The 23,827-nt window shown below is 38.5% G+C and overlaps 2 protein-coding genes across 4 annotated transcripts in view; both read left to right on the forward strand.

Annotated features, from left to right (window-relative positions):
- The first annotated feature begins 934 nt into the window (after positions 1-934).
- Positions 935-13,503, forward strand: stat3 (signal transducer and activator of transcription 3 (acute-phase response factor)). 2 transcript variants are annotated; one of them, XM_085271794.1, is made up of 24 exons: positions 935-1,163; positions 3,635-3,784; positions 4,282-4,525; positions 4,618-4,710; positions 4,804-4,885; positions 4,989-5,089; positions 5,860-6,011; positions 6,196-6,354; positions 6,561-6,653; positions 6,814-6,873; positions 6,985-7,014; positions 7,111-7,204; positions 7,290-7,337; positions 7,515-7,598; positions 8,113-8,211; positions 8,354-8,489; positions 8,579-8,631; positions 8,726-8,820; positions 9,184-9,323; positions 9,418-9,639; positions 9,804-9,846; positions 11,237-11,296; positions 12,132-12,229; positions 12,474-13,503. In XM_085271794.1, exons 2-24 carry the CDS (start codon positions 3,657-3,659, stop codon positions 12,512-12,514), a joined length of 2,355 nt encoding a protein of 784 aa, XP_085127920.1. In that variant the 5' UTR covers positions 935-1,163; positions 3,635-3,656; the 3' UTR covers positions 12,515-13,503. The 2 variants fall into 2 exon arrangements, with proteins under 2 accessions (XP_085127920.1, XP_085127921.1); XM_085271795.1 differs by lacking the exon at positions 11,237-11,296.
- Positions 13,504-19,176: 5,673 nt separating this feature from the next.
- The window catches only part of stat5a (signal transducer and activator of transcription 5a), a 61,913-nt gene continuing 57,262 nt past the window's right edge, over positions 19,177-23,827 (forward strand). For both annotated transcript variants that reach the window (XM_085271792.1, XM_085271793.1), the window contains exon 1: positions 19,177-19,321. The gene's annotated coding sequence lies outside the window, so the exon portion shown is untranslated. The remainder of the gene's footprint in view (positions 19,322-23,827) is intronic.

The following is a 23,827-nucleotide window of genomic DNA, read 5'->3' on the forward strand; positions in this document are numbered from 1 at the left end:
GGGGGGGGTCTATGTAAGGAAGGGAGAGACTACTAAATGGTGACACGTATGTGCATGTCACGTACTCAAGCATGAAGCTGAAATCACAAAAAACAATAAAGAAATCAGCCGTTGGCCTGTGAATTCACATGGGCATGTTATTTTCATAGCATTAGCCTTTTGTTTATTTTACTTTTTATTTTTTTGTATTTTATTTTATTTTATTGGCAAGGACAACCTGTGCTTTATCCATAATACTCGCTGGTTCCTTTAGAAGAAATGTGTGTTTTTGTCACCCTGTTTATTTTGTCTTGTTTTAAGCTGCTGGTTATTCAGAAAATGAGCTTCAACATTACTGCAACCTTATGTGACATAATATTACGCTTGGTGTTACTGATTTATATTCAAATAATGACGCTTGACTGATTATGTTGTGTTTAAGGCTTTTTATGCCTAACAAATTCAATATAAATAAACGCCTTACTAAATAATATTTAGTGCCTGGCATCATTCTTACGAACCTGGCTGATAATGTTGTCTTGTTTGTCAGTTTATAAGTTTATTTGTGTTCCTTCACCTACCGTGACCAGAGGGTTGAATTATAACTAAAGGTAAATAATGAAGCGCTCTTGTGTTATTAAACTCTCGATGACGTCGGCACTGCCGGTAATTCAGATGACTTCTAGGCTGGCTGTTCCGTGAAAATGTTTGTGCTCCCTCCGGTGCTACCCAGCGTAAACGTCTACTCTATGGCTTACCCGGGGGAGGGTGTTCACAGAAGAACAGCTCAGTTGCGACAGCGATACAGCGGACCTCCTCAACCAACCTCAAGCTAGTGTCCCGCCTCCTTTGCTTATAAGCTGCATTGTGATTGGTGACAGCAGAGTTGAAGACCACTATTGGCGGCTGGAAATGTCAGTAAAATAGTTTAAGGAGTTTGGCTGGCTGGAAAGTCTGCAATGTAGGGGATGGGTTGACTGAAAGATCCGTACTCGCGACGAAGAAGCGTTTCTCGTGTTGGGAAGAGAATATAAAGACTTACGGGGTTTTTTTCGAGCTCTTTCCCTCGTTTTTGTGGGTAAAATCTTTACGAAAGTTGCCACTGACCGTTATCGTCAGTGTGTTTTATGAGAAGGGTTACTGTTTTGGCGGAGAAACTTTCTAAATAAGTGGCATCGAGCCAGGTAAGCAAATATAAATCGACTTCTGCTTTTGGTGTAAATTTTATATTTTTAACGTAATGTTAATGCACGTCTACTTCTAATATCGATAACGCTGCTGGGGTAGACTTGCAGTACTTTATAGGTTCTTAGTTATTCACGTTGGAGAAACCCCCTCTGCTCACAGTGATATATAATTTATTAAAGTGGTAATAACGTTTTTAAGTGTGTTACAGTTCTGCTCGTTTCTTGTAAAATGTATATTACAGACGTAATATTTAAGAGTTTTTGTGTTTGTGTGCTCTGTTTTTCTCGTCTACTCTCTAACGCCTCGTTTAATAATGGGAGTACATCTGATATGCTTTAAAAAGGGAAGGTGGGCTTTAACGGGATGCCCCTTTGGACCGAGGAAAATTCAGTTCAGTTCTTTCTGTTTTCTTTAAGCTGTCACGCCCATCACCATGCCATCAGTTGGACAGCACACCCACTACCTAGCCTTATGATTCAAGGCTTGCATTCAATAAATTAGGCTTTAATTGGGGACAGTGAGTTAGCAGATTATTAACTTTTGACGAGTTTTGAATATGGACGCACATCATAATCAATCAGTATTTTTTTTTTATTTATTTTTGCCTAATAACACATGTAGTTGTACTATTGTTTTCATCCACTGCCAGTGAAGGTTGACATGCTTACTGTTTCTCGTTGTTGTCTCAAGGAAGTGCTTCCTGGAATATCATAGGTATGAGTTTTAATGAATGGCACTTTGCTTGGCACTGTTTGTGCCACTTACTTCCGAGCATAGGGCAGTGGACAAGCTGGGTAGACAGGTTTATTTATGATAACTAATTCTGAGTTGTGGATTTTAATTTGAGAGCTTTAGATTTAGTTTTAAAGCTCAGACATTGATAGAGGTGTGAAAAGAAAAGGAACACAAAATGTGTGAGACCTAAGCAAAATGTCTAAGTTATGCAACCAACAGATGAGTTGTTTAGACTTTATGGATTCCTTTCATCTGACATAAACAAGCTGCTTGTCTAAAGTTACTCTTGATTAAAAATAAAACACAACTATTTCTGTAACTGCACACGTATAATTCTGCAGAGATCTCACAGAAGGGCTTAGTAAATGTCAAAATAGTCCAGCCATTTCAGGAGAAACAGGATAAGTAGGTTACACAATAAACTTACAACTGTGCCTAAGGGTCATGGTTAACTTGAAATACTGTTTTATTGTTGTTGTTGTTGTTGTTTATTGAGCTGATAAAGACTTGCCTATTCTTTGGTTTGATTCTCTCAGGGTTTTTACATGCCCAGAAATCTACACCATGGATGAATGCATCTTTTTCATATGATGTGGGAAGAGGAACATTGGTCATATGAAAAATGCAACATTTGTGGGACAGTTAATTATGTGCCTTCACTGCTTAAAATAGCAACACAATATTAGTGAGCGTTAGTGAGCATATTAGTGATTTTGTTTTTTGGGGGGTTTTACCGAAACTAGTGGCTTTCCTTGAACACTAATTTCAGTGAATGTTGGGAAATCCACTTTCTGTTGGTGTTTTAAAATGACGCTTTTGAGAAGGCACTCACCTCCATGTGTATGAATATGGAACCTATGTAGTGTTGATTTGAATAATGCTAATACCTTGACAGATGGAAATTCAGGTCCGTGTTTTGACCTGTTCAGACATGAACAGCATTATTTCGGTGCTATGCTTTGTCAGCAGGAGAAAATCTTTACATTTGGAAACAGAAAGTGAAGTTTTGTTTTTTGTCAAGTACATTTCTGTGTCAGCAGCTACCAAGCATGAAAGCTTTGTTAAACGTCTCTGCCTATATTTAAAGTCGAACTTTAGGTGTATTAGAGAACACAGTACACACATTCAGTGGAATGATGTTACTGCAACACTATCCAACATGTTATGTAAGGATTAAACAAAGGAAATGGCTTCCTTTTTGATTTATTGAATGTCTGGTTATTGTTAGTGTACAGTAGAAAATTCTTCAGGGAATGGTGTAACCTTTAGCTGAAAATGTGAGAAGGCTAGGAGAACCGCTCAAGTGGATCTGATGGAAAAGTTATAGTTACATAACCTAGATAAGAGTTATCTGATATCAGGTGATTGATTGAAAATAAATGAAACACTATTACTCAAATTGCAAAGTACAGAAAGCGCAGTGACATACCTTCGAGACAAAATTACCACCAAAGATCATTAACTCCTGTCTGCTCGGGGAGTTGACAGCTGTTCATGTTGGCCTAAATTTCTTGGTGGAGGCGTAGTGTTTCGGTGAACAGGAAGTGACTGTACTGAATAGGAAGCTTGTATGGGCCTGACATCGTTTTCAGAGAAAACTTGATATTTAGCTATTTCCCTACAGTTAATTTTTCCTGATTCTATCAGGAACTGTGGCAGTATGTATTATCAGTTTGTATTTTCATAGAATTTTCGGAGAATTTATGTTGTCTCACTCATATTTTTTATGTAGGCCAAAGGAGGTGAGTGTCAAGATGGCCCAGTGGAACCAGTTACAGCAGCTGGAGACCAGGTACCTGGAGCAACTCTACCACTTGTACAGTGACAGCTTCCCCATGGAGTTACGACAGTTTCTTGCGCCTTGGATTGAGAGTCAGGACTGGTAAGAAATAATTGTATTCTTTCACTTATTGTTGCATGTGTGTTGTTGCTGCCTGTGTTTCTGTAATTTCTGTAACTGTGAGACATCTGCTGCTGCCTATCTTGGCCAGGTCTCCCTTGAAAAAGAGGTTTTTAATCTCAATGGGATCTTCCTGGTTAAATAAAGGTTAATAAATAAATAAAAATTACATTTCTAGGCTCTGTTGTGAAATTACATTTTAATTCATGTAATTTTCTCTCCCTTTGGATTGGGAGATGGCCACTCATTATGATTTCCAAAATGTTTTTTGGCTTTAAAAATGTTTTTATTTATTCATTATCACCCTCTTCTTTCCTTATAACACCACCACAGGAATCGGGGCACTCTGATATAATGTGTCAGTATGCTTGTTAACCCGAGTACTCATTCTTGTGGCAAATGGGGATGAGTTTGACCTAAATGTATGAGGAAAAATTAGAAATGAGCACATACTGATCACTTTACCTGTCGTTTACAAGGGCTTACGCTGCCAATAAGGAGTCACATGCTACACTGGTGTTCCACAACCTCTTGGGAGAAATAGATCAGCAGTACAGCCGTTTCCTGCAGGAGAACAACGTGCTCTACCAGCATAACCTCCGCAGGATTAAACAGCATCTGCAGAGCAAGTACTTGGAGAAACCGATGGATATTGCTCGCATTGTTGCCCGCTGTTTGTGGGAAGAACAGAGGCTGCTGCAGACTGCCACCTCTGCTACACAGGTTCATACAGCAATATTGACCTAGCTTCAGACTTTATGGTGTATATAGTTAGTACAATGGCTCTACGTAGTATATCTTTTATTCTCTTGCAGGATGGCCAGGCAGCCCATCCCACTGGAACAGTAGTGACAGAGAAGCAGCAGATACTGGAGCACAATCTTCAAGACATCAGGAAGCGGGTCCAGGTTAGTTCTCATTAAAGAGTCACTTACTGCATATTTACGTAATTGGTCTTTCTTGGCATAAATGTATGTACATTATCACCCATTTCTCCACAGGATATGGAACAGAAGATGAAAATGCTTGAAAACTTGCAAGATGACTTTGATTTCAATTACAAGACCCTAAAAAGCCAAGGAGGTATAATTACCTTATTATGTTTTTGATGTAATTTTCTTAGCTGTGTTGCCTGTATTAACAGCTAAAAGTTAATTTAACGGTGACCTGTTCACCTTCTTCCCAGAGTTGTCCCAGGATCTAAATGGAAATAGCCAGGCAGCTGCAACGAGGCAGAAGATGGCCCAGCTCGAGCAGATGCTGAGCGCCCTGGATCAGCTCAGGAGGGTGGGTTTTTAAACTTTATTGATTTTAAGCATGTGTTATGTCAAGTGCTTTAGGTAACATCTATAAAACAAGGATATTCGAAACACATTATAATGCCTTATAAAGGGAAACCTTTGTATTTGTACATTTCAGGGCGTGCAAAAATGTATAAAGAGGCATTTTAGGAAGTAATTAGATCGAAATGAAACAACACCTCTGGACTTAAGCTGGCACACCCAGTTTAAGTTTGCTGGCTAGCACAAAAAGCAATAGATGTGGCATTGCATCTGTGAAACCAAATGTCCCTTAGTTGTGCATGCTGCACATATGTTGACCATTAAATTTTGCCAGACAGCAGTGTACTGAACAAGCAACTACTGCTAGTTACATTCATCAATGGTGAAAATAGAAATTTGGCTAAAAATTATAAATGCAAGATTGATAAATCAGAATCAGAATCAGAATACTTTATTGATCCCTGGGGGAAATTATTTTTTGTTACAGTGCTCCATTTTAAACCAACATTAAGACAAGACAGACAATACGCTAACTAAGAATAGTACAATATATACATATATATACATACATACATACATAAGTCACTTATAAATAAATAGTTGGAAACATCTAAATGTTTAGCTGAATGATAGTAAAGAATAATCTTGGTCTTAAACCTGAATATTAACACAGCCATTGTTTGAATCTTTAACAGTGATACAAAGTTGGGACCACAGATGGATTATAACTCTTTATGCCAATGTTTAATGTGTGCTGTGTTTGCTTTGTTATAGCAAATTGTTACGGAGATGGGAGGCTTGTTGACTGCCATGGACTATGTACAGAAGAACCTGACAGATGAAGAACTGGCTGACTGGAAGAGGAGACAGCAGATTGCTTGTATTGGAGGCCCTCCAAACATCTGTCTCGATCGCCTTGAAACTTGGTAAACTTGGAAACTGGTGCAGAGATTAATCATTGACTGTCTATTATTAGATATGTTCACAGTAGGTTTCACATCATAAATTAATGATTCTGGCCAAGTGACTGTGGACTTTGGTCTCTGCTCTTCTTACTCCCTTCATATAGACAAGTGTCTGATTTGCAATTTGTATTATTACTTTAATCAGGATTACATCCTTGGCTGAGTCCCAGCTCCAAATTCGTCAGCAAATCAAGAAGCTGGAAGAGCTCCAACAGAAGGTGTCCTACAAAGGAGACCCCATCATTCAGCACCGGCCCGCACTTGAGGAGAAAATTGTGGACTTGTTCAGAAACCTAATGAAGAGGTACATTTGATGTTTATCTACTTAGATTTTTGTCTTAACTTGATCTGCATGGATTTAAGTTATTGACTTGTTTAAGGCTTCCCATAGTCTCTCACAGTTTTTATATTGTAAATGTGAAATTTCAGAAACATTTAAAATTACTACTTAGGGAACTTATACCTTTAACACTGCTCATCATGTATTGATGTGATGCTTTTGTGTCATAGTGCTTTTGTGGTTGAAAGACAGCCTTGCATGCCCATGCATCCGGACAGACCTCTGGTTATCAAAACAGGCGTGCAGTTCACAAATAAAGTCAGGTGAGAATCAGGATTACAACACCGGATTGTACATTTTTATACTTGGGATTATACATTTTATTGCAACATTTTTTGTGTCCTGTATAACGGGAAGTGGAACAGTCATTTTAATGAGTGGATGAATTTGTTCTGTCTTGTCTCTTTTCTCAAAATTTTAAAGGTTACTGGTAAAGTTTCCTGAGCTCAATTACCAGCTGAAAATTAAAGTTTGCATTGATAAGTGAGTTTATTTATATATTTTTATCATCCAACATTTCTGTTAAGTTTTGATCACTTGGATAGAAAGACAAAGCAAATGTACTGCTTTACTCATTGCATCTCTATTTTTCAGGGAATCTGGTGATGTGGCTGCAATTCGAGGGTAAGACTTTAAAAACAAACTTTCAAACCTCAGAGCTTTTAATGTGTAGTATTTTAGAAAAGGTTCTTACTTTGTGCTCTACTATGATTTTACTAGATCACGAAAGTTTAACATCCTCGGTACTAACACAAAAGTTATGAACATGGAGGAGTCCAACAATGGTAGCCTGTCAGCAGAGTTTAAACACTTGGTGAGTCAAACGTTTTACCGGTTGAAAGCTATGAAGTAATCTGATAAAGGCCTTCTGCGGAGCACTGACTTCCTGTTTGTTGCAGACCCTGCGAGAACAAAGGTGTGGTAATGGTGGACGGACCAATAGCGACGTAAGTCCTATTTCTTGTTGGACTTGTGTAATGTAGTGAACAATCCGCTCGTTACAGAATCTTAACTGTATTTAGCATGTGAAAAATTCTGCTTTAACCTGTAATTAACAGGCCTCTTTATCTCGTATACATATAGTTTTATAAAGAGATTTAAGTAGGTTGTTTTTTGTTTTCTAGGCCTCTCTGATTGTCACTGAGGAACTGCATCTTATCACGTTTGAAACAGAGGTCTATCACCAGGGCCTGAAGATAGATCTGGAGGTGAGTACTGCCACTGTGTGTCATGAAATGGAGCATATTTCTGCTTTCGTTATTAACCCAAGCAACACTAATAATCCGCAAAATTCGAAACACTCCCGAAGCACAATGCAGTTTCGTTATATGACACCCAATACAAAGTTAGTCACCAGACAAGTTAGTCATTTATGAAGTCGTCCGCCTCCAGTCACCTTCATCAACACTGCTTCTACAGGGACTGATTCTGAAAACACAAAATTTCTTCTGTTTGCCCTTTTTTTGACCTGCCCACAGTTAATGGCAGGGTCACTGGCACTGAAGATTTACGCTGATGCAAATGGTGATTTGTTAGAGAATCATAATATTTGAATTTGCAGCTCCTTTAGTAATGCGTTAATCCTAATTTAAAATTAAATTAACTTTTAAGTCTATTTTTTTTTTTAATAGCTAATAAAATATATGACAAACAATATCATGTATAAATAACATTTGGATGATGGATGTTGTTTTTTTTGTTACACACACCATGTTTTTGCAGACCCATTCCCTGCCTGTGGTAGTTATATCAAACATCTGCCAGATGCCAAATGCCTGGGCTTCAATCCTGTGGTACAACATGCTCACTAACCACCCAAAGGTAAGACAGCACCCTCTGGTGGAAAGGGACTAAACTCTGCATGAGGTGGATCTTAACTCAATGGAGTTGAAGATCTGTTTGAGTAGAAAGTAGGAAATGTGTATGTTTTCATAACATTTTGCCTTGGTGGTTCTTTGCACAGAACGTGAACTTCTTCACCAAACCTCCAGTGGGGACATGGGACCAGGTGGCTGAGGTGTTGAGCTGGCAGTTCTCTTCCACCACCAAGAGAGGCCTGACCATTGAACAGCTCACCACATTGGCTGAGAAATTACTAGGTTTGATGACAAGCCCTAAAATATCAAAGTCTTTTTAGTTTTTCACGATTCTTTATGAATCTGATTTAATTCTTTAATTATCTATATAGGACCATGTGTCAACTACTCTGGATGCCAAATCACCTGGGCCAAGTTCTGCAAGGTACTACAACAAATGGCACTAAATTGTTCAGCGTTATTGTTAGTGATATTTTATTGTTTTGTATGAGTTTTTTTTTCTTTCTTCCACTTCACAGGAAAACATGGCAGGCAAAGGCTTCTCCTTCTGGGTGTGGCTTGACAACATTATTGACCTGGTGAAAAAGTACATTCTTGCACTGTGGAATGAAGGGTGAGAGGTCATGCTTTGTTTACAGTCAAGCCTTTTACCTTCCTTTCATATTAGAAAATTTCTTGACATGGAAGAGACTTTCTTTTAGCCGTAAAGCCTGAACCATGAAATAATTGCCAGAAAATTCAAAATGTTTGATACTGGAGTGTATCATTTAACCTTATGACACATTTAAACAAAAATATTAATTATAAATTAGTGCATACATGTTTTAATTGGTATCTTTTTTTAATATAGCTGGTGTTTTTGTGCAATTTATTTAGGTTTTTCTGACAAAAAGAAATCTGAAAAACTCATGTTTTAAATATTACAAACTTGGTGTTACAGGGTTAAGAGTATTTTCATTTCTTCATATGTCTACAGGTATATCATGGGTTTTATCAGTAAGGAGAGAGAGAGAGCTATTCTGAGTCCAAAACCTCCCGGTACCTTTCTGCTGCGCTTCAGCGAGAGCAGCAAGGAGGGGGGCATCACCTTTACATGGGTAGAGAAAGACATCAGTGGTGAGTATTTCAGAACTTCATGCTGTTTTGATGATCTTTTTTTTTTTCATGTGCTCTTTTTGTTGTGATGTTGAACTTTTTTGTGTTTATATAGGAAAGACCCAGATCCAGTCAGTGGAGCCTTACACCAAGCAGCAGCTCAACAGCATGTCGTTTGCTGACATCATCATGGGCTACAAGATTATGGATGCCACCAATATCCTGGTTTCACCTCTTGTCTACCTATATCCTGAGATTCCCAAAGAGGAAGCCTTTGGGAAATACTGCAGGCCAGAAGCAGCTCCTGAAGCCGAGATGGGAGGAGACTCAACGAGCAGTAAGTTACTGCCTTGTTCTTCATAGTCTTTATTTAGTTAAAAAGAAACTCAAACATATTGCTCAGTATGTTTATAACAGCATTGCAAGTGTTTTTTAGGGGTTTTTTTATTTGTTTTGTTTTTAATAGTACTCATTATTTTCTCCAATTTTTTTCCCTAACAGCTATTCAGCCTTATTTGAAGACAAAGTTCATCTGCGTTACCCCGTAAGTATCTTCCACTCCCTTCTTCCGTATCTCAGAATGATAATATTTACAGGATGGTCGCATGCCAAACAGTGGCCAACGCTTATATTAGTTTTTTGTACTTCCTGTTGATGTTTTCTTTTGTGAAGACTGAGTGTTCCTGATTAAGACACAGATTCAGACTGTTTCATGTGGCAAATGTTAATCAAATGTTCAGGAAAAAAAAACAACATAGAGGTTTTAACTCTCAGTGTGAGAAGGAGGAAGGAGGAATCATAATGTTCAGGAAAAGGGTTGTGAACCCAGGTATTAGATTCTGTAGGGAACTGGCTTAGACTGACTTTGTACATGGGCCATCTGGCTGTGTATTCACTGAGCACATGTGAAAGTAATTTATTTTCATTTTCGACATGCGAATAGCCATGTCTCACACTTTCTGTACGCCATCATCTGACTCACTGGCCATTTCCAAATATTTAGTATGGATTTTTCTCTTATCATATATAGGGATGGGTACCAAAATATGGTATTAAATGGGCACCAGTGCTGAGCGTAAAGTATCAACAACCTGTAATGTTGTCAGTTCTTCTCTCTGGAGAGATTATCATGTGTTGTAGTCCCAAGCGAGAAGAGAGCTCTCTTCCTTGGAATCTATAAATGAAGGGCAGGGGAAGCCCCAGAACTGTGCACACACACCCACAGATAGAGTATTAGTGATGGGGGTGGGAAATGTAAGCATTCGTTTTCACTAGAAATGATATGGAAAGTGCTCATTACCGTAAGTACAAGAAAGCAGATATGCCAATACATCAGCAGCAAAGAGCTCACATATAGAGTTCATTATAACTCAGTATAGAATAATGGAGAAGTTGTAAAAAGGAACCACAACCCAGCTAACTGTGTAATCGTAGATTTGTTTATTAATATTAATCTCAAATGGTTAGGGTTTAGAGCATTCGCTTCAAAGAGGTGTTCACTGTACTGATAACAGTGGGGCAAAATCTAAACAATACCCATCCCTAATCACAACTGATGTTGCTGTTTATTAGACCATATTTAGACCTCAAAATATACATTAAAGTCTTAAGGATGAACGAAAGGAAGCACAAAGAAGCATTTTAAACTTCTAAATTTGTAATTCTACCAGTTAGCAGGGAAACAACATGAATGGAATTCCCATTTTAGAATTTTTGGTATTCACGATTAATATTTATTGACGATCATCAAATCTTTCCTGAATGTCTGAGATGAGCACAAATGAGAAAGGCAGAGGAGTTGGACGTTAGCTGCAGGTGAGTTTTATAGAGTGAGGTTGACTGACACGAGGGGAATGTAGAAACGGGTCATCCGCCTTGTATTAGTAGGTTTGATGGTGAGGTTTGCTCAGTGAGATCCTGACCTGTCTCCGTAGGTGTCCCTCCGTCTTCATGGACTTGCCGGACAGTGAACTGCTTGGGAACGGATTCCCAGGGTAGGCCACTCGGGGGGAGTTGGCATGTAGGGCTGTGTGTGCATTTTGTCACTTTGTGTGTTTGATGGGTAGTAATTTCACCTACATAATTCCTATTTTTGAGTCCAACATACAGACATTGTTCCTAGTTCTAATACAAAAGTAGCTCCCTGCCTTTCATTAGTCTTTCACTTATTTCACCCCATACTCTTGTTTCCTGCAGGCATTTCTTTATCATTCCTCATCCACATTATTTTGTGGGGCTTAAACGGTCCGAATTAGATGTCATAATAGTTTGAGTGACAAGTGATTCAAATAATATAAAAAGGTAAAACATTCAAAATCAGTTCCATGATAAAATGGACACGGCTGAAGTGAGTTTGGTGGGAGAAAAAAGACAAAAAGGGGACTTTGTTTTTTGTGAAGCCTTAACAAAAGACTCTGGCCTGTTCGATCCACTTGATCCTTAGTTGTCATTAACATCCGTTCAGTTTGCCTTCTGTTCAGTTGAGCACAGTACTGCCTGATTTAAAGCAAAAAAAAAAATGCATTTAATGACCTATGCTGTTTATATACATTTAAAAACAAAATCCCTTGCCCTGCTCTTTTGCAGTGATTGTGTGCACAGGCAATGCTAAATCATCTGCCAGAGTGAGATGAGACAGGAGTGACTTATTTACTCAATAACCAATCTTTTGTTTATCAAAGCAGAATCACAGCTCCTTTTTTTAACTTCTGATAGCTGCATCACATTTCCTCATCACTTACCACAGATAGTATTTCATATTTGATTTGTGTAGCCATCGCCAGGCATAGTACTTAATATTATGCTCTTTACTCTGTTTGTTTTTCACAGCACAAACTCTGGAAACACCAGTGACCTGTTCCCCATGTCACCCCGGACCCTTGACTCCCTGATGCACAACGAAGCAGAAGCTACTCCAGGGCATATGGGTGAGTCTACTTACATGTACTACAAACACACACATTTGTATTTGTACATTTCCAGGGCTTTACCTCCTCCCCCAAACACTTATTTATCTTTACAACCATGTGTCAGACCCTTTGAAAGGACTTGCCAAAATGTCTTTATGTTCAAAAGATGTTCTTACCATAAGACCTAATCGTTAAGCATAAATGTACTTCATTCGGCTGAAATATTAATTGCTTTATTCTTGTTTATTTATTTAATCTGCAGATTCACTCACTTTGGAAATGGATGTAGCATCGCCTATGTGAAAAGAGTCATCGAGTACTTCAGCCACTTCCTTCTTTGTTGGGTTTCATATTATGTTAGAGAATTTCTTGATTCATTTTTCTCTCCACACATAGTGTGCCTGTACAGTTTGTTTCTTTTTCTATGTAAAAAAATTTCTCACTTTCACACAATAGGGAAGGCAGTTGGTCTTGGAAGGTTTTCTTTTGAAACAGAATTGGCACTTACTCTTTTTTTTTAATGGTTCTCCTTATAATTAATAGATCTTTTTTCTTTTTTTTTCAAGTACATTAAACATTTAAGCACGAGTTATAGGTTGTTTACTTTTAGAAAAATTATGAATAATGTCTTCTTTTATTTGAATGACAAAATGTAATGAGAGTAATTGTTGTATAAGCTAGGCTTTTTCAGTGTCCCTGCCAAACGCAGCATGGTGTCGTTGTTTCACCCTATCTTGATTGTATAAAACGGTTTCTCTTTCATTATGCTTTTTACACAAATTGGAATATTTCTTGTATTTGTTTCAGCCAATCGAGGTGTGTAAAGAGACAAGAAATTTCTGACAATTGTGAAATTATTTTCATGTAAAGTTTTTTTTTTTCTCCTTTAGCATTGTGAGAAGTTATGAAATGCAGTTTTTGTCAGCTCACGGTTTGAAATGTTTCGTTTTAATATTGTACAATTTAAGCCACATGTTTCTTTGTCTTGTAGTGAAGGCTCCTATTAATGGTGCCAGAAAGACTAGCACAAGCAGCAATCCCTCTGTAGACCTTCACAACATGATTTTGCTTTGTGTAACTGTGATATTTTGGTGTCAGACCACAGGGTGCAATGCGTGGTGGGGTCATTAAGTATTTGGCGTGGTATTTTTAGTGGAATAGACAACTCAAAACTGCACCTGTTATTGCCACAGTGTAAATCTGCTGTCAGTTTGGCAGTTTTATCAGCAAGAGTTACAGAACTAGAAAACGGCGTTGTGCTCAAAATGTAAATAAACCATTTTAATGAATTACTCCTCAGCCAGTAGTGTTGTTTGTGTTTGAAGGAGGAATGCCAGTAAAACAGCCTACGCTGATCTATAAATGAGTGTAAGTTGTCCACAGTTGCTTTATAGTTCATGGAAAGCTCCTTCATTTCATTAAAGCACCATCTTAATTGCATAAGACTAATTGAGGAAGCCAGTAACAATGGATGGTGTCATTACACTATTTTTACTTTTATTTATGTTTTATATTGCGTGTGAACAATGCTTCAGACAGGTGTTTAATATCCTGGAGAAGTGCTGCAGGTATCTCTGTAGCTGATATTTTTATGCTTAACCTTCACCAACTCCTTTTTACACATCACACACCTGCCTGAACTAAAATAACACTTACACTTGAGAAGTCCACACAGTTATTGTGCCAAAAATGAAGCACTTGGCACTTTGTCCTTGCTGAAACATCAGAGGTTTTCTAAAAAAGATCATAAAGAAAGGTTGGCGCTAAAAACAGTCAAGTAATATAACCATAGACTTGAAAGGATACTTTTCACTTTGATCTGTCCAATAAAGTCAGATCAGTTCTGCAACTCCAATTCCAAAAACATTGGGTTGCTGTGTAAATTGTAAGTAACAATTCAATCTTTTAAAGTCATTTTATTCACAGTAGAATATATAAAACATCACTTTTTTCACTTGGTGAAACATCTGGACACAGGCCATTTCAGCACCTACAAACACCTAGAAATATGTAAGGCTTTCTCTAAAAACCAGTGTCTGGATGGGAACGTATGTTGCTTTAAAACCCGTCTATACCTTTTACTCCGCTACCATCAAAACTGTATCCTTTTGGACTGAGCGCTGATAAAAAACTAGATGATCCTTCTCCTCAAGTATATGACGTTCTTTTCCAAAAACAATTCCAGATTTTGATTTATCTGACCACAGAGCAATTTTCCACTTTGTCTCAGTCTATTTTAAATGAGACTTCGTTCCAAAAAGATGGATGTTGTGGTGAACTGTGTTCACAGACAATGATTTCTGGACTTATTCCAGTGATTACAACACAGAATTTTGTCTGTTTTTATTGCAGTACTGCCTGAGGGCCTGAAGATCAGAGGGATCCAAAACTGAATCTGGTATGCAAATTTATCCAGATTCTTGCAATCTTATGAAGATATTAAAAGTATTCACAATTTCACATCCAGGGAAATTATTCTGAAATTGACAATTTCAAAAATTGTTTGACGCTCTTTTCTGCAGATTTGCACACCTCTTCCCGTCTTTGCTTCTGAGGCATTCTGCCTTTCTATGATGCTCTTTTCAAAGCTTACTTATCTGTTGCTAAATAACCTAATATATACCGGCGCCTCAAGACAGGCTGTGTAAAGATGCTCCTGAGACAGTCCAGCACATAAAAGCAGGGTGCAAGATGCTAGCAGGCGGGGCATACATGGAACCCCAAAACAATGTGGCTGTCATAGTATACAAAAATATCTGTGCCGAGTATGGCCTGGAAGTCCCGAGGTCGAAATGGGAGACGCCCCCGAGTGTGCATAAGCGAGTTATATATATATATATATATGTAGATAGATATGGAGACACACAGCAACGTGAGCAACACGACAACAAGCAGAGCAAGGCGGAGGACATAATTACGCAGAGGATAAGGAAAGAATGGAAAACAGGAGGGGACATAGCTGGAAGTAATCAGACACAATGAGCGAGGGAGGAAGTGAAACTGAACTCACTGAACACAGGATGAGAGACTGTCAAAATAAAACAGGAAACACACTGAATTACAGAGTAAGAGACAAGGGCTTGACACTGGGACCGAGGGAGAAACAGGCATGGGTACAAGACAGACTGAAGAGACAGAAAGGGCAAGAGACATGACGGGCTGGGGAGAACACAGACGGGACAACCAGAGCACAAAAGGGAACAGACTCAATGAGCAAGAACCTAAAAACTAGAAATGCAAATGACTAAACTAGGAAGAGCGAGGAAACAGAACCACGAATAACACTAAATCAAAGAATATGAATTAAACCAAAAAACACATAAACACTGGGTCACAGACCCATGACCATGACAGATTCAGAAATACTGATAGTTTAGTGTTTTGTAAAGGTTTGTTCTGTAATTAAACTTTAGGTTTTTTAATCATGAACTAAACTGCTTGTAATAAGTTTACTGGGGCACTTACAAAGACGTATATGCTGCATCGACTGGGTAAGCTATAAAAGCAATCTTGAAGGACTGAAGGAATGTGGAGTACACACAGATGTGTGCAATAAAAAAGCAGGCGTTAGTAACTGCTGACTTCCACTGAATTGTGTGTGTTTCACTGTACTACTATTGTGTGTATTGGTTGTAGGTCAGAGTTTTCTAACTTGGGACATTTCAAGAGAACAGAGTTCAATCTTATTATAATTACTAACAAATATGATTTCTCTCTACCTTGGTAAGCATATTTCTGCTGTGAAAATGAAAGAGACCCTTCATTATAGAATTGTGTATTGTTTTTAGTTTTCTTATTGCTGTACACACTCACTGGCCACCTTGTTATGTACACCTGTTCAGCTGCTCGTTAATGCAAGTATCTAATCAGCTCATCAGATGGTAGCAACTTAGTATATTTAGGCAGATATACATGATCAAGATGACCTACTAAAGTTAAGTTAGTTAATCAAGCGTAAGATTGGGGAAGGAAGTAAATTGGAATGTTTCTTGGTTGCTGCTGCAGGAGATGCTGATGTGGGTATTTCAGAAACTGCTGATCTACTGGGATTTTTCACACACACTCATCTCGAGAGTTTAGACAGAGCGGTCTGAAAAAGAGAAAATATCCACTGAGCAGCAGTTCTGTGGGCAAAAATATCTTGTTGATACCAGACGTCACGGGAGAATACCCTCAATACATTGAGCTAATAGGAAGGCGATGGCAACTCAAGTGATCACCAAATCAAGCGATGCATAACACATAACACATCAAACTTGGAGGCAGATGGGCCACAACAGTAGAAGACTAGACTGAGTGCCACTCCTGCCCATGAAAAACAGGGAAGCATGGCTACAATTCGGGCAACAGAAGATTGGCCTGATGAGTCTTGTTTACTGCTGAAACTTTCACATGGTAGGGACAGACTCTGATATAAACATTATTTATCAATGGTTTAGATTAATGGTGTTCAACTCAACTCAAACAGTCACAAGCCAAAGTTGATGAGTCCAGCTACTACAGATAAAGAGAGAAAACTCACCCAACACAGTGGAAACGTGTAAAACATGTTTACGAGTCAATTTCAATGTCCAATAAGTTTGGCTTTAAAATTCCAGGAACTGCTTCAGGCCCACAAACAAGTGAGACGTCATTGCAGAAAATATACTCAAAGTGTACCAGTATTAAAGGAAAACCAAGAATAACATAGGAAACAAAGACAAACTCCAGATAAAAAAAGACAATAAATAAGTGTTTTAAATTTCCACGAAACAGCTGAACCCTCTTCTGATGAAGAAAAAAAACCACAACGAAGTGCATTTGATGAACTCTTTTATTGAGTGTAAGTAGGTTAGTGTACATGAATAAATCCGAAACAACCATTAGGCTGTACAAAATATTTAAACTTATGTTTCTTTCCTTCTTTTAGATGTATTTATTTGCTTGGCACTATGAATAAATAAGACAAACTTAGGCAACCATTCTAAAAAGGGCTGAACATATTTTAATGAAACTGTGCCAAGGTAGGTTTTAACAGTTGTGACAAACAGCAACCTATTGTACATTTATACAGCCATAAAAAAAGACTTCTGTGAATTCATGAGAGATGAGCTGTTATTTTACTTCCCATTTTCAATATGAGAGTTTTTCACTCTGTCTTTGATGAACGATCTCTCGGCACATGATTGCTGGATTTCCCTGCCTGGAAACCCCACATTGTTTTGTTTGCATCTTCAAGTGTAACAATACCAATGTGAACAACAGCCCTGCTGCTGCCTGGAATCCCAAGGGCCCAATTGCAAATACATGACAACAGAGAGAGACGGCAAAACAAACAAAGGAAGGAGGTATATTCTAGATCACTAAGTCTCTGCCATGCTGTCACACTCGGTTACTTTCTGTCTTGTGTATATTTGGTTAGCCTTGAGGATAGGAAATGAACACAGGCTGGTTTGAGGAGATGAGGGGGTGTTACGATGTAGAGCTATTACCGACAGCAGCTGCTGACTCAGCTGTCTCAGGAAGCAACTGTCACCCTTCAATTCTGGACCGCAGCCAGTCAATCTGGAGAATCAATGAAGCTGTATGTGTGGTGGCTGCTGTGTGTGTCTGTGTGTGTCTGAGAGAGAGAGAGTGCTAAAAATGATGACACTCTGACAAGCAGGTGAAAAAATGAAGCCATTAATTTCTACAGCATCACAGGGGATTTCTCAGATTATATTCAGCTACAACTGAAAAGCAAACTCTGGAATTTTTCAAATTAAGTCACAGGTAAAGAATACATCTTTACAATTAATGTACTGGATTTAAAAAAAAAATCATGTTTAAGAAGGAAGTATTCATCAATGTATAGCTGATAGACTATCTGATAGTTCCTCCTTCTTCTTCTTTTATTTTTTTGTTTGAATTAAAAACACGGAAAGAACTGAATGACTTAAATGTTAAAGGTTTTTCTACATTATTTTCACAGCATTTTCAGACCAGTAGTTGAAAGACAGTAGTCCACATGCAGTAACCTATGAATATATGGATTTTGGTACTTCTTATTTATCTATGAGATAAATAAAGTAGCTATGATACACTTAAAATGAACAAGTGTTTGTTCTTCAGTGATGAGCAACTGTTCACTTGATGTTACCGTATTCTTTATTTAGTGTCACACAATAATGTGTGGCTCTCTGTTAGATGGCTCCCCGAGGCCACACTGTCCTCTAATTATTTGTGGCAGGTTTATCTTTGGTCTCTGCCACCTCCTGTTTGTCTCAGCCTCTCAGACCACAGCCTGTTAAATTGATAATAAAGAAACATTTAGTCAAGTACGGGGCAGTTTAGTTTCAGAAAAGTACATTTAAATATTCATTTAAGCCCTTATACTAAAAATACAGACAGCTATGAATGATGCAAACAATATATACAGGTTTTTTTTTTAAGTTTCTTTCGCTTTGTTGTTGCTGTTTTTAGAACGTTATGCTAAATTCTCACCAGCAGGTGTCGCCATTCTTCAATTTGTGGGAGATTTATTATCGTGTGGGAGATTAAGCAAAATCTAACCAACGGATCTGCACGTATAATGTGCAGCAGAGAAGAGCTCTGATTATTATTGTTATTTCCTTTGGTATTTTTGGTTCTTAGGCAGGCGATCTTTACATCCAATATGTACCGTGACCCAAAGCATTGTTCCAAAGTTGAAATTAAACGCCGTGTTGAGTACCCTAGCTATAAAATCGGACTCGATGAAACATGCACATAAAATAACAAATCTGAAGTTTCAACATGGAGAACACAGCTGTAACTGATTTATTTTATGTGTGTATTTACTAAATGTCAAAACGCTTTCAGAACCTCCCGAAATCCGTCATCAGGGCAGAAATCAGTAGAAACTGTTACTCTTGACAGACGTGCAAGAACCGCCGGAAGTGGGTGGTTTGTCAGCGAGCGAGAAATACGCACACACACACACACACACACACAGAGGGAGAGATAGAAAGAGAGAGAGAGCGCGCAGTGAACTGTGAAGCGAACTGTTGGGAACTGACTGACGGAGAGGTCCATGTTGTAGGTTGCACACGTCTCTGCAGCCTCACCCCACATTTTATGAAAAAGGACAGCAACTTCAGTCGATCCACAGAGGTGAGTGTGACAGTTTAATTCGCTTGAATGTGCTTCTTTTTCTCCCCCCGAAGAGGTGAATGTCCTCGCCTTGTCCCACTGAAGGTGCCCGTTGCGAAAGAATATTGTGACAGCGCTTTGTAAACAAACTGCGAGTGCGGCAGCGCTTCTCCGTCTGCAGACGTTGTGAATCAATTTGGATGGCAGTGATATGAATTGTGCTGGAGTAGGCTACTTTTCCACATTTTATTTTATTTTTTAATTTTTGGGGCTTTATTAACGCGGATGAATCAACAGGCAGGTCCCCCTGCGCGCGCGAACATTCCCAGTAATATTTCTAAATTCGGGCTGACAGCGTCTCTGTCGAGCCAGTGAGTTTGCTGTCATCTTGACCTACTACTCAGCATATTATCTCTGCCCCCCCCTTTCTTTTTGATGCCTGTATATTGTTAAAGGTGTAAAGCTCTATTTATGGCAAGCAACCATTTCATCTTCGCTGCTGTAATGGCAGGCTTTGACGCGCGGTCATGGTTAGCTTTAAGTTTTGTCTATGGTCAACTATCCCTTCCAGCCTCGCATATATTACTGAGCAAAAAAAAAAAGTCTTGAGCTACCCCTCATTTCTTTAAGTTGTTGTTTTTTTTTTTTTTGTTTTGTTTTTTAAGGAAATGGGTGAAGCAATTTCCTGAAACGTGCAAACATAAATGGAATCACAGTGCATAAGACATAAGGCAAAAAGAAAACAAAACCCCCCCAGCAAAAACAGTTCTGAGTTTGAAAGTCAATATTTGGTATGATCATCTTTATTCGTCAACACAGCCTGAACTCTCTTAAGCAGCTTTCTTTTTATTTCTTTACATAGTATTGAGGAGTAATTCTCCAAGCTTCTCGAAGACTATTCCAAAGCTTTTCTTTGAATGTTGGCTGCCTTTTTGTTCCATTCTCTTAGAAGATGATCCCACACTGCGTAAATAATGTTGATGTCCACGATCTCGGGATTCCAATCCATGACTGATAGTGTTCCACTGTGTGTGTGTGTGTGTGTGTGTGTGTGTGTGTGTGTGTGTGTGTGTGTGTGTGTGTGTTTTCTATTCAGGTATGCTTTTACTGCATTGGCAGTGTATTTGGGATCATTGTCATGTTCAAAAATGAAGCATTTTCCAGTCAGATGCAATCCAGATGGTATTGCATAGTGGATCAAAATCTGATGATGACATAATTCCCATTAATTTTGACAAGATCCCCAGCACCACTGGTTTAAATGCAGTGCCAAACCATGACTTATCCTCCACCGTGCTTTCCTGATGTCTGTGGACACTTCACACATCATCTGCTTTCAGTAATTTTTTTTACGCCTGTCATGCCTTTTATCTTGCACTTATCTGTTTTCCTCAAATTTTTTTAAGACACACTGCACACCACATAGAGATATACCAAGTTTATAGCTAATAGCTCTTTGGGAATCAACTTGTTGGTGTTGAAGAAAGAAAAAAGTGGGATTAAACTTTAGGCACTTTGCTAGTAACAAAGTACCCAAAGGTATAATTTAACTAAGTTGTTTGTTATGTGTAGATGCAACACTGGTTCATCCCTTGAGTTAGGTGCCTTTTTATGCTTGAATGATTAATAGGTCAGTGTTAAGTGGCTTAAAAAACAAAAAAAACAACAACACATTACTTTGAAAATGGTCAGATGCAAGGACTAGATTGAAAATAGGTGAAAGAGCTGCTCCGTAACATAAGTGCTCTATGCCAGCTTTGTACTAACTGCCATATTCACATAAAAATTGAGTTACAAATTTAAAAGGTGCAAGGACATTTTGAGCGTGCCTCCATAATTCATTTCAGCTCTCCCAATTGTTGCTGTCAAACAGAACATTTTGTCACTGTTTGCTTTTTCTGTTGATATTTAATTTCCCAAAAGCATGAAAGGATAGTGCTTAAAGGTCAAAACAAAGCTGCTAAAGGAATGCCTTCTGTACCAAGTCTACAGTTTGTGCGTCTTACAAACAACATTAAAATATCACTGTTTCTTTGTTGTATTTGTGTCATTTTCAAGAACTGCAGATGAGCTTAGCTGCAAAGATTATACCATCCCCTTATCTTTTGTCACTTTGTTGCTCCAGTAAGACCTCATAATATTTGCCTTCGATAAACCTGTAACATTTTTTTTCTTGACAACTGGGATGACATTGCCTTTGCTTCTTGTGGCTCGGAGTAATTGAGCCTTGTGATAATGCCACCATCCTTCTGTGATAATGTCTTCTGGAAGACGCTATGACTACTCTTTGACTTCTCTTTGACTTCTCTCATCTCAATACAGCAGCAGGAGTTGGTAGCTTGTGCCTCATTTTAATTTAGAAATTGGCTCGAGGTGATTTTTTTAGAATCAGTTGGTGAAAGAGCAGCTGTTGTCATAATTGTTTAGCTCGTTTTAGCTCCTTTGCATTTGGGAAAGAACAATTTCAAAACATAACCCTAAAGGCAGGGAAGTGGAGATATGAATTGTTTATGTTTATAATTTGTGGGTGTTTTGGTATTTCATATGTTGTTGATGTTTACACCTCTCAGTGTATGACTCAAGACTATTTTCCTTGTCATTTTTAGTTTTATTATTATTATTATTATTATTTCTATTAATTGTAATATTTTTAGCCATTTTTCCATTTCTGCTCTTTCAGTCATGGAAAAAAATTCAATCAGTCTGCAGGAAATAGTGGTCAGTATTTTTAGCCTTTAACCCTGTTGGCAAGAACTGTGCTATGCTGCCTGCTCCCTACATTGCTCCTGTGCATTGTGCATAGGAATGGAAGTTTTTCCTAAGTTTCTTTGGAAAGGAAGACATTCAGTTGACATGGAAATATGGCATGTTGGCCAGGCATGAGTTGGCTGGTACACGCCGTCCCTGACAGGAACCCCTGATGCAAGAGGGATGGCAGCAGGGGAGACAGGAAAACTCAGTGTTTTGTCCTGTAAGCCAACTGTGCTGTGTGGTCAAAGCATCCTTAAGCTTGTCTTTGCCTCTTCCTTTTTCCATCCCCACTTTCATACAAGTATAGAAAAAACATTAACGTAAGTAGTGAAGTTAGTTAGGAAGGATATCACAAAGGATTTGTTCTAAGCATTGACCTCATGAGTGGCTGGAAATGAGAATAATAGGGCAGTGGTTTTGATTTGAGTTGGTGAGTCAGAGCTGAGGTGTCAAAGATGTCAATTATACACTAATGATTGTGATAAGCGTGGAGCTTCTTGTCACTATGAACAGAGGAAGAAAGTGCGCCGAAGAATTACGTGAATGGAAAGAGGGTAAGAAGTTCATTTGCTTGTGATCCAACTGTGTGTCAATGAACGTGACCCCAGCCATTTAGTAATGTAGTAATAACAGTTACAGACAAACAGGGATGAGGGGAGATTTAGTGTGAAAGAGAAAGGGGAAACACATTCAAAGGGAAGTGATCAGGAAGCATGTGGTGACATGCTTGCTAACCACCTCCTCCTTCAGCTGGGCTAACACTAATCCATTAGTCACGTGACCATGAGCTTTTAGCCCAGTTTAGGTCAGGAGTGCTCTGATCCATCTGTCGAATGGCATTGCTGTTTGTTGGCATCCACAGCATGTACGCTATGATCCCTGCCTGCCTCACACAAGACTCATTTGATTTCCATCAGCTAATTACTTCTGCAGGATTTTATCAGCAGTTTCACAACAATTGCCCTCCCATTATCAGTTATTCTTTTGTCTTTCATTTTGCCTAACTTAAAATGACTTGTCTTTTCTTCAGTCCTTTGAATAGGTGGGGGGGGGGGGGGAGATGATGGTCAAACCTTGTATGCACGAAGAAACACGATAAGGCTCTGGGTTATTATCTCAGTGACACATCAAGAATAGAATGACTACTCGTAAGTTTGCACTGTGCCAAAAAAGGCACTGACAAGTCGTAATAGCAAGGTACATGCATTGTTTGAATTCCAGTGAATGCAAGCATGCAGTGTAATCTGAGCATACTTCCAATTTTTTGTTTTTATTTTACATTACGTAAGACGATTTCGAACAGAATTCAATCCAGAATACACCTAACAGATTAATGGTCTGGATTAATCATTTTCTCATGTTTACACAATACTCATTTGGAGGCTAAACACACAGGAGCAAAAGGCACGTCTGGCACATAAGATTCTAAGTATCCAATTAGTTTTATGTCTCGTGATAGTATATGTTACAAGTGCTGACAAATATATTCCAACTCCCCCCAAAGTAAATTTATTAGAGTTAGCAAATGTTGCAAGTGTTCAGCAGACATATCCAGACTGTTACTTTTTCAGTAGGGAGACATACACAGCTGAGGGTTGGCAGCTTAGGAATCCGAGTGAGTAAAAAAGACTTTGACATCAGTGAGCTCTTGTAAATGGATTCTTAACTTGGAGAAAATTGTGTTTGTGGCAAAAACCGCAGGAATAACATATAGAAAAATGCAAACCCTTCTCATTGTGCTGCTGCCGTGTTAGTGTAGTTGTTTAAACATGTGAA

This window comes from Mchenga conophoros, linkage group LG4, assembly GCF_057382185.1.
Source record: "Mchenga conophoros isolate Kocher_MC1m ecotype Shallow Benthic linkage group LG4, M_conophoros_male_GT1.1, whole genome shotgun sequence".
NCBI classification, from domain to species: domain Eukaryota; kingdom Metazoa; phylum Chordata; class Actinopteri; order Cichliformes; family Cichlidae; genus Mchenga; species Mchenga conophoros.

Coding starts and splice junctions, on each gene's coding strand:
- stat3 (XM_085271794.1), top strand. CDS start 3,657: ATGGCCCAGTGGAACCAGTTACAGCAGCTGGAGACCAGGTACCTGGAG. Junction 4,526..4,617: donor CTGCCACCTCTGCTACACAG/GTTCATACAGCA, acceptor ATTCTCTTGCAG/GATGGCCAGGCAGCCCATCC. Junction 9,847..11,236: donor AAGTTCATCTGCGTTACCCC/GTAAGTATCTTC, acceptor CTGTCTCCGTAG/GTGTCCCTCCGTCTTCATGG.